This window comes from Mercenaria mercenaria, chromosome 3, assembly GCF_021730395.1.
Source record: "Mercenaria mercenaria strain notata chromosome 3, MADL_Memer_1, whole genome shotgun sequence".
Taxonomy (NCBI): domain Eukaryota; kingdom Metazoa; phylum Mollusca; class Bivalvia; order Venerida; family Veneridae; genus Mercenaria; species Mercenaria mercenaria.
In genome coordinates this window covers 16,515,003-16,532,457 of record NC_069363.1, presented here as the reverse complement: position 1 = coordinate 16,532,457, position 17,455 = coordinate 16,515,003, and the positions used below count along the sequence as shown (strand labels likewise).

Below are 17,455 nucleotides of genomic sequence, written 5' to 3'. Positions count from 1 at the left end.
AACCAATCTGAGGACTCTACCATGTTATTGGTCAATTTCAAACCTGTACGCAGAAACAACCATTCAGATGCTGATTTGAAACTCTTAAGTTCTTTCCGACCAGACGGGTGGGCTCAACTTTTCTTACTGAGTGCAAAACAATTTCATTCATCTCAAAGTCATTCTAGTACACTAAGAAATGCTAATATGTTTTCTTCTTCAATGTGGTCTATCATGATGAAACCTCATCTAATGTCAAAATGGAATTAGTTACATTTACTAATGCTGATTTCAAGAACATTTCATTCAAGACAAAAATCAGATAAAATAGATTAATGTAAGCAATGCCATGTTCATCAGGAATTTGAGATTAGTTTTGTACCTGTTTTCATCAGGGTAAGCCGATTCTATCCCTACTTTTCCATCAATGATATAAACTGAACATGACTGCAATATGTATGTTATCAGACATGGGTTTCTGGTTCTGACAATTTCTCCTGGCATAATGAAAAGCAACAAATAAGATGGAACCATATTTGAATGGAATACCAACAAAAACTACCTCACATTTCATGCAATTATGAAGTTTTATTACCAACTGTCTCAAAAATGAGGTTTGGTCTAGACGGATCTTGCACTCCGCAGTCCCCACAGCAGCTTTTTTGTGCATCTAAATACTGTTTTTAAAGCATATTCAAATGGATATTTAGCTTCATAAACTCAGAGGTCTTTCAGAAATCCAATGAACAAATGTCAATAGAGAGGAATAACACACATTTTTGTTAGCAAGTTTAAAGGAATATGCAGACAGAACAAGTGAATAAAGGTGATGTTTTTATGTTGGACTCGTGTTACCAAAAGGCAAAATATCATTTAGCTATTCCAATCTTAACCTTTTTATAATTAATTGTATTACTTCATACTTACAGGTTATCGGGCAAGTAGTCTGTACCATCTATTTTCACCATATTTCCAAAAATATTTAGTCTTGCCGCACAAAATATTTTGGCGATAATCTGCTTCTATAACATTCCTATTATCCTACTGTGCCGCAGATACAAAATGTATCAGGTATATAAAAATATCATGTAACTTTGTCAATTTTTCACTGTATAAACTATGACAGCCACATAATATATGGTCAAAAACACCTATATCTGTTTCCTAGGCAATGAATCTAACATGAGAATGTCGCACCCCAGTGATTTTTGTGAAAATATATCTATGTCAAAAATATCACAAAAGATTGTGGACAGATGCAAAATTAATTCACTAATCCTGCATCAGTATCAACCAAAGATCTTAAACACTGTTATGATGTTAAATGCCTGTGTCAAATTACAGAATTTGCAAGAGCGAACTTTGCTGCAAATATTTAGTTAAAGACTTTATATCAGATCAAACTAAAAGTCATGACAGCACAGCTTCTTTGTCACATTGGATAAAATGCCAATAAAATGTACCATGGCATAACTAAATTTATGTACAATGTCCAATAAAAATGTTATTGTCACCAGCAACACTAATTCCAATTTCCGGAGTTCTCAATCTACAAACAAATCGCTGTTAACAAATTAAAAACTTCCATTGAGAATATAATTCCAATCTCCCATAATGATTATCTACTTCTTAAAAATCAATAATTTCCTTTCTATGTACTTGTTCACCATCAAATCTTACAGTCTTGGTGTCTGAACTGTCAACTGTGTCTATACATATATTTAACAGCACATCTGTCCAGCAAGAGCCGGCCAGCAATCCTTCATTAACAAAACCAATGTATATCAATGAGAATATGTGCAAAAGTAACAAGAAAAAACCTATCACTGGTTGGCTCAATAACTAATGATTCCTGTCTTATCTCTATTATCAGCTAATTAAGTCCTGTCCATCACAAATTCTTGTGGGGATAAATCCCTAAGGTAAACCAACACTTAACCAGGAAGATTCCCCACCAAGTGCTATAATATATGCCGTCCACTTTTCAACACCTCTGACACAAATAGATATAATATTATTTTCTTTCTACTATACAATTAATTATTTAGACCTAGCTGAAAGGAAGTTTGGTGTTTTCAAATAAATAGAACAATAGCTATACCAATTTGTCTTCCTGAATGATTTATTATTAAGTCTGCTAATATCACTCTGAAAAGGCCTTATATATTGTTTTTCCCCCAGTTTGATATATGAGAAAAAAAGGACAATAACTAACATTATTTGCAATGGTAATTAATGATGCTTCTAAATCTGAATTGCTAAACCATTTCTTCAGTTACTTCATGAATCTACTGAACATGAATCTCTCTGTGTCTAGAACTTTGCTGCATCAAAGTATTTACAAACTTTTAAACAGATATCTAAACAACAGCTCCTCTTCATCTGCTAGAATTTTGTATGATAAAACTACTTCATGTACACCTCATATTTAAAAGTTAAAACAGAGCTGTATGTTACACTGGGGACAAAACTAGAAAACAACTGTGACACTTAATATTTCAAAAACCCTAAATAATTATGCAAAGCAACAAGATAAAACAAATAGTAATTTCATTCATTACTCTCCATAACGTTCAACAATTTCTTGCATAATAAAACAACTCAACGTGTCTGCTAAATTTATGAATCGGAGAAAGAATAGTTTTTATGTTAATACTATTTGAGTCTCCAATAATAATTATTGTTCATCTATAAGCAAGGACTCTTGTTTTTGCTACTCCATAAACATATTTAAACATTTCATTTGTTTAATGAATTTGTCCTAAAAGATAAAAACACATTACCACATCCAGTCCTCTGTATTTTCATGCATTATTAATCAGTGTCATCAGAATGCCACAGACTGGTATATCATCACTTCCAATTGCTACCCTGCTGTTAGCACTTGCATGTCTTAATCACTTACATAAATTGTCTAATTAGAAAGTAATTCCAAAATAATTAAGACAGTCACATAAATTAGTGTGCAGTTTGATTAGACCATTCACATTTACTACTAGCAGTACTATCCTGTGAAGTTAAATATATTCAATGTTTAGCATCAGAATGGTAGCTATTATATATTTAACTTCCTTCAATGAATGTTAAATAGGAAACTATACTCCACACCTTCTATTCCTTCATGACTGGCCACTCTTTTATCTAGAAGTAAATTAACTGAAGCCATTTAGAGCTTGGCAAGCTTTTATAAATTCAAAAGCAAAGATATAGAGGTATTATACAGGGTGGCAAAATTAGTCTAGTTTTATTCCTTATCTTCATAATACAGATAAAAGCTAAAAGGTGAATATTTTCAATGTTATTTTAACATTGCTCAATAACTTTTGTGTTTATTTAGCCAGGAACTTATCAGATCAGTAACAAATATTCCAAAGATTATATTCTGTCACTATTAACCAATATTATAGGGCCAGTATCTATTTGTGTTCTATCATTAGAGTGTTACTTTATACAAATGTTACTCTATTTGATTGTTTAGTTAATCTTTATGTAAAAACAATTTGACACCTATATTAACACCGATTTAGGCCACACTTTAACAAGTTATTATCAGAGGTGGAAGTAACACATTTTAAATTCTCTTTGCTGTTTTCAAGGACAAAAGAGGTGCAAAGTGTTTACTGAGTCAAATTATGTAACAAGTACATTGTATATTTTCTGATTCATATATTTCATGTGAAAATTCAATCTTGAAAAAATAAACAAGAAACTGCTATGAAAAGATTAACAGATACATAAATTATTTTTTCCCACTATGATGTAATGTTTGGTTTCCTCAAAATTAAAGAAAGTTTTGTGTTATTTTCTTGTAATATATGTATTGGCAAAAAATAAGAGATGAAAATGTTAACTTGATAACAACAATATTTGTGTTTTGTTTGTCCATGTCCCTTATCTTTTAATTTTTTGTGAATTTATATAATTTAATAAAAGAAGCAGAAAACAATTACTAAATAACTGTAATCTTAAGATAGCAAAGCTAAGACATTTATGCTCATGCCAGTTAAACGTTAATGTTCAATCTATTTTTTCTGAAACAGATAAAACTTGTTTCAGGGAGCCTCTGTTGCCAAAAGGTTAAGGTCACTAACTCTAAATCACTTATTCTCATAGACCTCACTTTGGGTCTAGATTTCATGTGAGGAAGTCATCCAGCTGGCTTACCCAAGGTCAATAGTTTTACCATTGTGCTCATCCATTCCTGCAAATAATACCCTTTGGATCAACCGAGAGGGGTCTCTTGGTTGGAAAAGTCGCCATATCACCTTAACCCCTATCATGCTGGACACCATGATTTTGCCTTTGTGACCAGTGTAGATCTTGATCAGCCTGCACATCCATACAGTCTGATAAAGACCTGCACTGTCTGCTATTCAGTCAGTATCTTTTTGGAAAGCACCCATTTTCACTGTCAATGGTACTGTCCAAATTGAAAGATGGACAAGTTCATTATAGAAACTTAGCAGGGTAAGGGTTAACTGTGTTGGTGTTGGTCTGACTCTAAATCAAACCAGTAAACAACAACAAAACATCAACAGTATTCATATATTATTTTGAGGCAATGGCTGATGTGTTATTGTTGAAGACTGCAGAATCTGATAAAGATTTTCCTTCCGAAACCAGCTGGAGAAAAACAGAATAAATAAATTATATTTCTATCAACCTGCTAATCTACTGCCTTATCACCAGCAACACCACCAGTATCATGAACGTTATCTTCTAAATCTACCTTAATCTCGCCAATATCACTTCCCTACTGTCTACATACATCAGCTCTATCTCCCAATGCAATTCTCATATGTATATCATTCTCTTGTTTTGCTTTTAAGAGCTAATTAATAAATTTAGGGATAATTACCCCAAGATTATAATCATTCAGAGCTAGGCTAAAGAAACAGGACACACAAATGACAATCATAATGATAGCAATCAAAGATGATTAATGCAAAGTGCAGAACTATGTAACAATTCATTCATGTGGTGGATGTATATCTTAGATGTACCGCCTCATCACATAAATTCCGACTGTGTTCAATTAAGGCACCAATCAAAGAAATTACAGGAGAACTTTGGGTATTCTAAGGTACACTATTATAAAGCATAAATCAGCATAAGCTGTCTGCAGTAATAGGGGACCAAATTGTTATTAAACTTTGTATTAGGGCTTAATTTTGAATGTCTGTTGCCTGCATTTTGAAAGCACATTGGAACCCTGTGGAAAATGCAGAATGCAGGGCAAATCAACTGAACATGCAGAAAATATTTCCATCTGTTCTAAATTTTCTTACAAACACAGAATTATCAATCCAGTTCCTTTAAAACAATAAGCCCTTACACTATTTATTGCACAAACAATTAATTTCTAACTGGTTATGCAAGATTTTGAGATATGAACACTGGTAATGTTAGTATAAAAGTTGTGATTTGACTGCAATTATTACATGCAAAATGGGTTTGGCACAGCCACATCCTGTGTATGGACAGAAGCAATAAATTACATCGCAACAAGAAAATTATAAGACAAATCTAGCGCTACTTTTTCTGTCAAGTCAAGCAGCAGTTGTAGTGCAATGATATAATGCATTTCTGTGTATCATTTGTAATAATTATTGAAGATAAATACACTGTCAGTGTTTTTAACATTTTTGCGACAGACCAAACCAGTCAATCTGTCCCGCACACACTAACCCAAGGGGTAATTTTGTCACTGTAAAGCCTAAATTAATGAATGAATGTGAGATTACAGAGATTTGTTTTTTTTTTGTGTGTGTGCTTCATGCACCTGTTACATATTTTTTGTTCTTTCTTAATAATACATGCCATTAAATTATTCTCAGTTTAATTACATTTACATTTTTCAGCTAGAAGAGTACAAGAATCTCAAGGCCGTTTTCTACTGCCTCAGAGACACCATCAATGTCTTATATGGAAGATGGGTATAAAATGTGTGTTCTGCAGACTGATTGCATTTAACAATCTTAGTCTCTTCTCACATTTTTACATTGTATTACTTCCCTTTATAGTTTTAACATGGTAAAGTTCTCATGAACTGAATGTAATAATCATGCAGTCAAATATGCAACAGGTAGGTATTATTCTTCAGAAACAGACAATGGAAATACAATTAAATAAACTTTTAAGAACTAACGTCTAAGTTTAAAATATAACTTCAACACCCAGAATGGAGGTTAGCATAATATTTTTTTCCATTTTTTTTGATTGTTTACTCTTCTATTTAAAAGAATTTTAATTGAAATTTAGTCTTCCCAATTATTTAAATGTCTTTTAACTGAAAGACTTTTTAAATATATTTTATTTGACTATTATTAGTAATTTCAAAGTTAGATTAAAACCAAAATTTCTAAATTTTTGTGTTCTGTTTTCTTTAAATTAACATGACAACTAAAAGTTAGTTTTATGAAAAACTGTGTTCTCCACCCACATAAGAATGATTCACCTGCCAACAAAGGTATCAAAATTGGTCTTAGAGTTATGTTATGCTAAACTTATCTGATGTTTACTTTATCAAAATTTGATCAAATTTCCTTTTCAAACAAATATTTCAATGTCACCCACCATGGCAAAACCCAAAAAATTGAAATAAAATTCTCTTTTCATTAAAATCCCAAATCATTACATTAACATGTTTGATATTTTCACAGGTAAAATGAAAAATTCATTCATCAAGTCTGTTTTAAAAGGCTTGACTTCAACCTAACATCCCGCCTTTTAAATGCATTTTTGATGCTTTAAGAAGATATTTAACTCTAACAATTACATAATCATTTAATACCCTAAACTGCCAATGTCAAGAGTTTCAATAGATTTAAAATTCATAAAGCGGCACAAATTTGTGTTGCTAAATTAAACACGAACAGTACCAAATGAAGAGCTCCTTTGCCGGGTGTCGTAGTATAATCTATGTTCGGACCACATATGCACGATTTTAGATTTGGATACAATCGAGACCTGTTCCGCTGTACTCTACAAGGCAGCCACGCTTTAAATTGCCCAATAATGTGTTATAAGAGAGACACTTGTGAAAAAAATAATGCATTAACCGCCACTTGTAAGAAATAAAGCATTAACTGTAAAACACTTAAACAGACCTATTATTCACTTCCTTTAAGTGTGGCAACCCTACAAACAAAATGTTAAACTAATGCTGGTTAGCATTTTACAATATTCTACTTTGAGGCTTATAATATTCTGAAGAAAATGTGTAAAGGGTTTCTCCTGGTGAATGACTGATTCTATTTTCATTGTTTTAACAGACAACAAACAATAAACATTTTCTTATTGTGTTTTCGTTAATGACTTTTTCAGATGCCCTGTCATTCTTTTTACATTATTTGCAACCTGTTGTACACCAGAAACAACCATTCCATCTCAGCATTGTCTCTAAATTTTTCTTTCATTTGCATTTTTATCCCAGGAATAAAAAGCATCAGGAGAGGTCAATTTCAATTGCAATAATTTGTCAAAATCTCACTGAAACTCACCATGCTTCAGCCATCACTCCACAGGTCTGAATGAGCTCAATTTAAAAATTGACATAGAAGATTTTCCACCTTTAACACCTTATTACCAGAACTGCACAAGTCAAACAGATCCTTTTCTTTGATGATGTTATAGTTTTCAGAGCTAATATTTGGTCTTTAGAAGTTTTTCCCCACTTTATACTGTCCATTACTTCATGTTTGGGATCAGTAACTTGAGCTGTTGCAGATGTTCTAACACCTTTACAAAATGGCTGTCTTTTTACTGTATTACCAACAGACTTTGTTATTCATTCAGCCTGTAAAAAGTGTGATTCAAAATTGTTTTAGTGTATGTAGGGTCCATTTGAAGTTTTGCTGATGGTGTTAAAAGTCAATTTAGTTGTATCAGACTTCCCTGTGGCCATTTTCTTTACAGTTTAGAGACCCTCTTAACAAGTCTTTGTTACACAATTTATCACATTTTGTAATTTCATTTATTTTTCACCCCTGTCTGTATACATTTGCTTAAGAGAAAGATGGCTTATAACATTATTAAAAGACTTTACCATTATACACTTCAAAACAGGCAGAAAATGATTTTGGAGACACTGAGAAGGGATTTGCAAATGACCATGAAAAAAAGTATGACACTGTTATTACCATGAGTCATCAATTTTAATAATGATAACAAGTTCAAAATCAGACAAAAGCATGACACGAAAATCTGTCTGTTCAATTATTGTTCCACCATTACAAAGGTGACCTAAATGACCACAGGTCATCAATGTTGTACCAACAATGTCCGGTCTGTCAAATTGAGTTAATTACACTGCAGTTACCTGCACACCCATTGTTGCAACTGATGCAGACACAGAATTCATGAATAAGAAGAAGGCACATTAAAATGAGCAGACCCACAAGGACAAGTCCTCAGCACATGGCTAAATCACTGAATCCAAGTCAGATCAAAGTTAAATACTTGTCTTAGCTTGTTAAAGCTCTTGTTAACATGTCTTCTTTCCCCACAGATGGACAGTTTTATTGTTCGAAAATTACAAGTTGACAAATTGTGGAGAACAGGTTGGTATTTGGAGATCATAGGGTAACCCACCATGGCATTAAAGAGTGAAGATTTATATACATTTTAACTGTAAATTTTAACTGAAATTATTGCCAAGCCATTTTTCAGGACAAGGGCTATCATTTTTAGGCCAGTACAGGTTACCTAAAAGAACAAATTGCCATATCAAAAGTAGACAAGTTTGACAAATTGATTGTTAGTGAGTAGATATATAGTCCTGTCAATGACAACCCAACATACCACTTGTCACATAACCTAGTCCCAGACTCTTGACCATAATTTTAACAGTTTAATATATTGCTTTGTCAAACTTAACTTCAAGTGCACTGAAAATAAAACAAAGCTTGGTCCCAAGGCAAAAGACAAACATATCTTGTCACCTTAGTATATGTTAAGGTCTAAACAAAATATGGTCCAAATTTTCAAAATCAAAAACAACAACACTTCAGTTGTGCTATCATTCAGCCATCCCCCAACCCAAAATGAATCAAGTTCCTACTGTTATGAAGGTTGTCCAAATAAATCATAGACTCTTTGAGTAAATTATTTTTGTTAACCTCCGATTGCAATTATTTTATACACACATAATTTATATTTTGTTTATTTCCAAGAAACTATGAAAAATAGTTTAACAAAAAACATGCTTTAGAGATTTTATTCAGGTCCTACACATGCGAGCAGCAACCCACAACACATAACAATATAACATTTTGATATGTCTTCAAGCTGCTATAACAATGCTCAGTGTCAACATTCCTGCTAGACGTTCATATATACTAAAGCAGTCACACAGCAAAATTTCAGATAAATGACATAAGTTGTTGAACTGCATTTGTTTCATGCATATTAGTGATCAAACACATCATGTAAAATGGTGATGCTGGAAGGAGCCATGTTACTTCAGAATGTATAGAATACTGAATAACTAGTCGCTGATTTAATGGGACAGCCTGGGTATGTATAACTTTTTCTTCTCAGAAGTGTAAATTGACTTTATTCCCCAACCATCACCATTCTGTGCAGAAATTATACTAAACTTAATATAATTGTCTAATAATTACTAAAAGTGTAAACAATATGGTAATTTATTGCTGAACCTCACTGCTTTGTTTTGACAATATAATTGGAACCATTCTGAGAGCAATGAGTGACCAATCACCTGGCCTCTGACCTTTAAAGTATGCTTATATCCTGATACCGTTTCTCATCCATTCTCACCTAATCAAGGCCAGTTAGGACTAAGATATTCCAGGTATAAATCTGGCTAACCCTGGGCTATCCATCACTATGGAGATTGTGTCCATCACCAGCAGGTTCCTTACCTATATCATCTATTTCCTGTTAAATGGGGTGGCTAACCTGTCACACACTGAACATGAAAGTGATACGAACAATTATGCTTATAAAAGATGTATATCACATTCGTAATCTAGCTGACAACTTCATACAAATATGCTTTCATTATTTTGAGTTATTGTTTGTTAAATATATTTGTTAAAACTGTATTTCTTTTGTTAGATGACTTTCATAACTAGTTAATTGTTATTTTCTGTTTCTATTTATTGTTCTCTCTGGTTATGGGAAGTATAGGGAAATATTTTGATCCAATACATTCACATTTGAGAAAAGTACCTTCAAATGAACCTTTAAAATGACATGTCTATAACATGTTCTACTTTCAGTAAAATTAGGCAAACTGAAAATGAACAAACTTGTTCTTTGATAAGATTATTACAATCTATGTAAATTTCAGTTCCCCCGCAGGAACAATTCCTACCATTCCCTCCAAGTAAAAGAAAAAAATAATTGATGCAATTTCATGCAGATTCTGCACAGGCGTGTGCAAGGCCTCAGAAATGGCTTGTTGATAATTGGCAGACAGCTTTATGACTTCTGTATCTATGACTGTTGTTTTTTCTCCTGCCATCATTCCATTCTTTAAGTTTTTGTTGATCTTAAAGTCTCCAAACTCTTGCCATATCCATAAATTTCTAAACTGGGAGTAAAATATTTCTGTTTTTATATTTTGAAAGAATTTTCAGGTCTGAGAAATTGAGAAATGATACTATTCACTACCACCCATACAAAAAATCCAGATGGGAACATCATACTATTTACTACCAGCAGGAAAAAAAAATCACCTCCCAAATGAAGAGTTATCAAAAGAAAAAAACTAGTGAATGGGAAAATAGACTTTTTTCCCTTTAATATTAAACAAATTATGCATTATCACACGCAGAGAAGTCGCAACTGCAGATCGATTCCAGGAGATGATTATTTTGAACCAGAGCAGGAATTTGTGCCAAAAGTCATAGTGACCTTTCTTGTTCCAAATATATTTTGGTTCTGATTATCAGAGACACTTCAAAGTGCAGAGGAAGGATTCCTAGAAATCCTTGGTCAGATCTTTCCTGATGACCCAAACATCCAAGATAAGCAAAAGAAAACCATTATAGTATGAGAGCAGAAGAGAACTAAGTGCTTCTTGAAATGTATGTACTTAGACCTCTTTTGCTCTTACCCCTCCAATTAAAAGCAGAAACAGAAAGCTGATTCCGCAGCAAAGATATGGGCTAAAATATTGACAATTCTGCATTATCTACTTGGTTCTGACATTTTCAATATGTTGACTGTAGATTACCCCACATTATGAATATATTGGATGAGACAGCTTATATCTTCCATATTTCTTACATTTCCAAAACATGCTATCAAGATATATATCTGCTTTATATATCAGGAAACATTAGAAAACATTACAGAAATCAATCCAATAGCATGAATCTGGTTTTATGGGTATGTGCGGGGTGTCTGCACTTTGTATTAAGTCAAATATTGACATTCATTATAGTTTCTTTTGCTTATTTTGTTAAAAAATAATTCTGAAATTTTTAAACATGGGAGTTAATATTATTTACCAATTTTTAAAGTAAATTGAATTAATATACTATAATGCTGGTATTTCTTACATGTATACAAACAACAATAAATGGACAATGAAAAAAATGATAAAAAATTAGAGCATGAGCAACAGCATCATCAACTTCTTCCTGCCCAAAACTCCTGCAATGGTTACCTCCCTTAGCAGTAAATTAAAATCACTGCTGTCACAAATGAAAATCACTTGACTTTTGCAAAGAAATTCAGTTTTTTTTACTTCATATTATCAACAGCATTACCCATTTTTTCTGGAAAATATGCCTATAAATATGAATAACTAAAACCTAAAATTATGTTAAAAAGGGTCGCTTTACTGTAAAGGGAGACCACTCAGTATACTATACCACACTTCCAATATTTGTCTACTCAGTACAAGAAGTGGATAAGTGCTCCTTTATTTCAATGCATTTTTCCACTTTTTGTGATGCTTGACACTGTGAGATATAATATAAACTTTTTGCAATGCACTGGAAGCTGTATAATTGATATCACAGAAACAATAATGATATAGATACTTGTCAATTCATATCATTGTAATTAGCTGTAATTGACAGCACTTTGTTAGTTAGCATATTATATCAACTCTCTACTTGCTCTCATTAGCAGTGAGATCAATACACATTTTTATCTTTTAGGTGAAGAGAACCATGAGAATAAATAATATTGTAAGAACCAACATTTTTATTTTTGTTAAAGGAATATCTTGCTAATGCTAATGCTAATTATGCTTGTTCCTGTTAAAAGAATTGCTAAAAGAGTAGTTTCGTTCATAGAATTTTTTTAAATCAAACGTATATATTATATTTTGTTTGAAAACATAATCAAAACAAAATAATGTCACCAGAATCTTGTTTTTGTGAAAAATATGGTTTGCCAACTAACCACTTGGCCATGCTGTAAACCTCCATTTTCATGTATACATTTTACACAATTTTTCTACTTTTTTTAAATTAAATACCAAATATTAATTTAGGCAGAAATACTGGTTTTTATCCCTGATTCCACAAAATTATTCTCAAATTATTGAAAAATTTGTCGTATGTGTATACTCATCACTTACAAAAATGTACAAAATGAACTAAAAATATTTTCAAATTTTTTCTGTATCATTTTCAATTAAAACATACCATTTGTAAGAATATTTTGTTGATGATTTGAATAAAAAAACATCTTTCAATAGGAATTTTTTCTTTTTCCTTTTTGATTTAGAAATTGTTTCAGCATAACAAATGCTAAGACAAGTTATGGCACAGGCTAATTCTATGTTAGACTTAATAACACGTTGACTAATGGCTGCTAAACTGGCCAAATTCACATAACAGTATGCCTGCTAAAATTAAAATACAAAGTTTTCAAAAAGTCTAATTCATTCATAAATGAATACTAAATAATCAGAAACAGTGATTGTTTACATAAAGTAAATATTGTACAATATCAACAGTTCCATTTAGCAACTAAAAATGGCGCATGTGAACAAACCACAAAATAGGCAAGCACATTCATGCTGGCTAACTTGTCAATAGCAAATAACCTAAGTTTCAAAACATTTGTGCTTCAAAATTGAAAATATCAAAATGTTAATTGAAAATGAAAATTCCTCATTTTATGTTGTCTTACAGTTTCACAAAGTTTGACTTTGCATTCAGTGTTTTCATCAGCAGTGTCCGGTGCAGAAAATGGATAAAACTTATAAATCCTTTAAAACACCCATTATTGCTAAAATGACGTCAGGTTCAACGGTGATGACATCAATGATTTTATTGCAAAGAAAGAGGGCTACTATATTATATCTTCTGTTTTAGATAAAGGGCATATTAGAATCAAAATAATGTATAGTAAAATCTTGTTTTCCTTAGATGAATACACTTAAAATTGGTTATACCCCGCCAGAATATAATTCACTTGGGCCATGCTGTATAACCTCCTTTTCATGTATAATAATGTTAAAACACAATTTTTCTAAACATCATTTTTTAAATCTAGAATACTTTATTATTAATTTTATGGGAAATTTAGCTGTCTTGAATTAATGAAACCCTGAAATACACAAAATTAGCTCTCTGCAAATAAGAATAATTTTGTGGTAGTGTTACTGCATCAGCATATTCAAATATTTTATTTCTTTAAAGCTCATGATACTGTACAAAAATATATTCTCTAAATTTTTCTGTATTCATATTTGCAATTAAAACAACTCATTTGTTAATAATAATTCCTGTTGATGATTTGAATACAATACAATGAACAGTTCTGTTCAAATAATGGTTACTATAGTAACAAGTTATTCTGAGAAAATATTCACATTTTTGGAATTTTAGCAAACATTATGCTTTCAGCACCTTAGGTATCGACAGTTAAACAGCAAGACAGAGTTATGCAAGTGATGATATACTATGATGCTTTAATTGACAGGTTGACTAATAGCTGCTAAACTGGCCCAGAACTTCACACAATAAGCAAGCATTACCTAGCACAGCAATAATATATACTGTACATAATACTTCGTTCATACAAAAAGAAGGTCAGATTCATTCCATAAAAGAAGACCCAAATAACAAATAACAGTGCAGTGTTAACATAAGAGGTAAAGATGTAAATATCAACAGTTCCACAATTAGCAAGAAAATATGGGGCATGCATGATCTTACAATATTCAGTTTCCAAAATAAGGCAAGCACATTTAATGCTGGCCTAACTGTGGTCTAAAGCAAATACTATCCTTTAAGTCTTCAAAAATAAAAATTCATTTGGTGCCTCTTTCAACAATTGGAAAGAATATCAAATATTTAAAACCATTGAAAGAATGGAACTTATACCAGGCCTGCATCTTTATTTTCATACAGTTACAATAAAGCTTTCCTTTTGCATTGAGCAGTGTCAATTTCATCAGCAGTTGTCACAGGATATTGCAATGTAAATGAAGAGTAATTATAAATATTAGAAGACTGCCATTTTTCTGGACATGCATTAATTGAATAGAGTTTTCCTCTTTACTATTCAACAAATGACAGAACAATAAGAAAACATGATATTCACATAGAAAACAATCAGCATTTTCACCGCCTCATTGATTTATCTGGCTTTACTGGCTGACCACTTCACCAAAATGTAATTATGGTCAATTTCCTGAGTGGCAGCGTGTCCAACCTATAGATGCGTATTGATCTTACAAGGAATGTGTCACCGCCACTACCAGACCCGTTTGATCATTATGGAAACGCTGGAAGTGAGAGCTAATCAACGATGAAATTCATTCCATTTCAGAAAGTAAATCTTACAGAATGAAAGTACTGGTCTTGAAACACTCAATAACCAAATTTTCTAGAAAATTTTAGAAAATGTTCATATTCCTAATTTATATTTCGTTAGTTGTAGTCATTTAATTGTCATCAATATGATATCATTCAGGAAAATAGTATCGATTTACCTATATCATTATTCAGAAAAGCTTGACTATTATTATGATCATAAAATAAATTAAAATGTGGTACCAAACAGCTAAGCTTTTGATAATAAAGAAAAACATAATAATATATATGTAATATATGTCACTCTATATTAATAAATCTATACGTTATTTAATTCCAAGGAGCATTTAAAATGTTCTGAACTTTTTCAGAAGTATAAAGTTATCTTGACCCGATTCTAAGTTTCAGCAGACAAAACTGTCTCGCAGTTAGATAAATTGACATCATATGGTCTTCTCTTATTCCTTTAATGGGTATGTTTGTTCCGGAAAAAATGCTTAAATAAATGCTTAAGAGAATCAATGTGGCGGCACAGAAAGAATTGTGTATTGAAGACGTTAAGTTGCCTTTAAAGAATGCCTATAATAAAACATCATTTGATAATGCCGAAAATATGATAAACAACCCGATCGAAATTTTGAGGCCCAAATGACGATATTCAGTTATAGACAGAATATAACACCTGTGCCGACTGTCACGATGATAAATACCATGCTAAAATTTGACTTTAATGACTTATCTTGATTCTTTTTCGATACGACGTATGCCCGTGATCATTGAGACAAGGGTATTATGAAATAATAAGTCAATATAATCAATCCATCCACTTTAAAACAGAATAACATGGTTGTTATTTAGTACTCAATCTTGATCAAACTTTGTCCCAAAACATATAAAATCTTTCAAAGACAACATTCTTATCTGCAATTTATTCAACTCCTGTGACATAACTTGGTATAAATTATCTTAAAACACTGAAACAAAACATTGTTTCATATTTTTAATCTGCTAACTTCAGACATAGCTTAAAGCAAAATCTTTTCTCATAAATTGTACAAAAACAAAAACTGTTTAAAATGAGAAAATAGTAAAAAAAAAAACTCCCTCTGCTCTTCAGTTTTTGGAGACTGAAATCACTGCAGAACACATGCTGTGTTTTATCTGCTCTTGCAATAAAAAAAATCGAAAAGACCACACTAGTGAATTTCATTCATCTTTACCCTAAAACCATAAAGATGAATTGTTAAGTAGATTATAATGCATTTAACTACATAAGAATAAAATAAAAATAATTGAAAGTAACCATTTGGATACTGTGTCTGTGGTAACCCGAGCATCATTTAAAAATGCATGTGTAATTCAAGATAACAAGTTTTAGAAGATAAAAAGTCCCACCCATTGCCAGCTTTCAGAATAATGGGTATAAACTATAGTAAACAGAGTAATAAATCATATTCTCTTACGTTTATTAGATATTTATCACATAAAATTAATGCATAAAATTATATTAGATAAATATCTTAAGCACGTTAATATGATATTGCATATAATAGAAATATCCATACGGCAATTATATTTTTTATTTTATTTCTAAATGGAATTGGGTGTAATTACAGTAATAAATCTAACTTAATGGAACCTCGGCAGACACCTGATGAATAACCTTTATGTACATGTAGTCAGTTAATGATTTATTAACAAGTATCCCAAGAAAAAAATTAACAAAAGTATTGATAAAAACTTGCTAATGAATTAACATAATAGAAATGAAAAAATAATTATTCTGCATACTGTTTTATCAAAGTTAGTTTAGCATATATTTTGAGAATATGTCTGTCTTCATACAGGTATATATACTTAATAAATAAATATAATTTAAACAATTCAATCTCATGGCTCACATTTAAAAAAATTTTAACAATGCTCAGCTGTTGTTCCAATGGTATCCTTTCTGATTTAGGCAGTTTTCTTTTTTTTCAAATTTCATTTATTTAATTTAATTTTGTTTCAAGACCTAGTTTGACTTTCATTTTCTTTCTGCAGAATATTTTCTTCTGATTAATTAAATTATGTTTATATTACAATATGTCATCCAAATTTTCTTTAATTTTACTAGCGTAATTAAAGAAGTTTAAATTAGATCAGAATTTTCAATATATTATATTTAATATCAGATTTTATAAAGAGACTCAGCTAAATTAACATATCATTTTTAATAGCAAAAAAAAAGAACAGAAAAAAATAGTGGAAAAGAATGTTTATATAAACAGAACATACCGGTAAATGTTAAGAAGATTGGAGGTCAGCACATTATAGTCATGTCTACCTATCTGTAACTTGAGATGTAATAAATTTTATGCTAAATCAGGCAGTAATTAAACTGTCAAACAAATAATTAATCAGGGTTGACAAATTATGATTTATACGCCAAATTTACGACTAGGTAGTAGGGTATTATGGATTTTTGTCTGTGCTGACCAGTTACGAACATGGTCAAATATAGACAAGTGATTAGCGAAGATGTCAGTTACAGACCCAATTAATTTTTTTGAAAGATAATACAACTGGTCAAAAGTCATGGTGATATAAAAACAAAAACTAAATTGTCATCTCATTAGCATAATGCTTTGTCATGACCTAAATGACCTAGCCAATATGATAAGTTGATTAAACATCAAATTCTTAGCCAGCCATGAATTGGAAAGATACCTATGGCCTGATAACAT

At 31.4% G+C, this 17,455-nt stretch overlaps 1 protein-coding gene across 6 annotated transcripts in view; it reads right to left on the bottom strand.

The window, feature by feature from the left end:
• Positions 1-17,455, bottom strand: part of LOC123525372 (inactive tyrosine-protein kinase transmembrane receptor ROR1-like) — a 211,851-nt gene that overhangs the window by 53,389 nt on the left and 141,007 nt on the right. The window contains exon 1 of one of the 6 annotated variants that reach the window (XM_045304369.2): positions 2,763-2,806. The exons of 4 other annotated variants lie outside the window; for them this stretch is intronic. In XM_045304369.2, the coding sequence (XP_045160304.1) occupies positions 2,763-2,791 (29 nt within the window). In that variant the 5' untranslated portion in view covers positions 2,792-2,806. Of the gene's footprint in view, positions 1-906; positions 1,004-2,762; positions 2,807-17,455 lie in introns of those variants that run through there. One more of the 6 variants, XM_045304368.2, reaches the window with a different exon arrangement.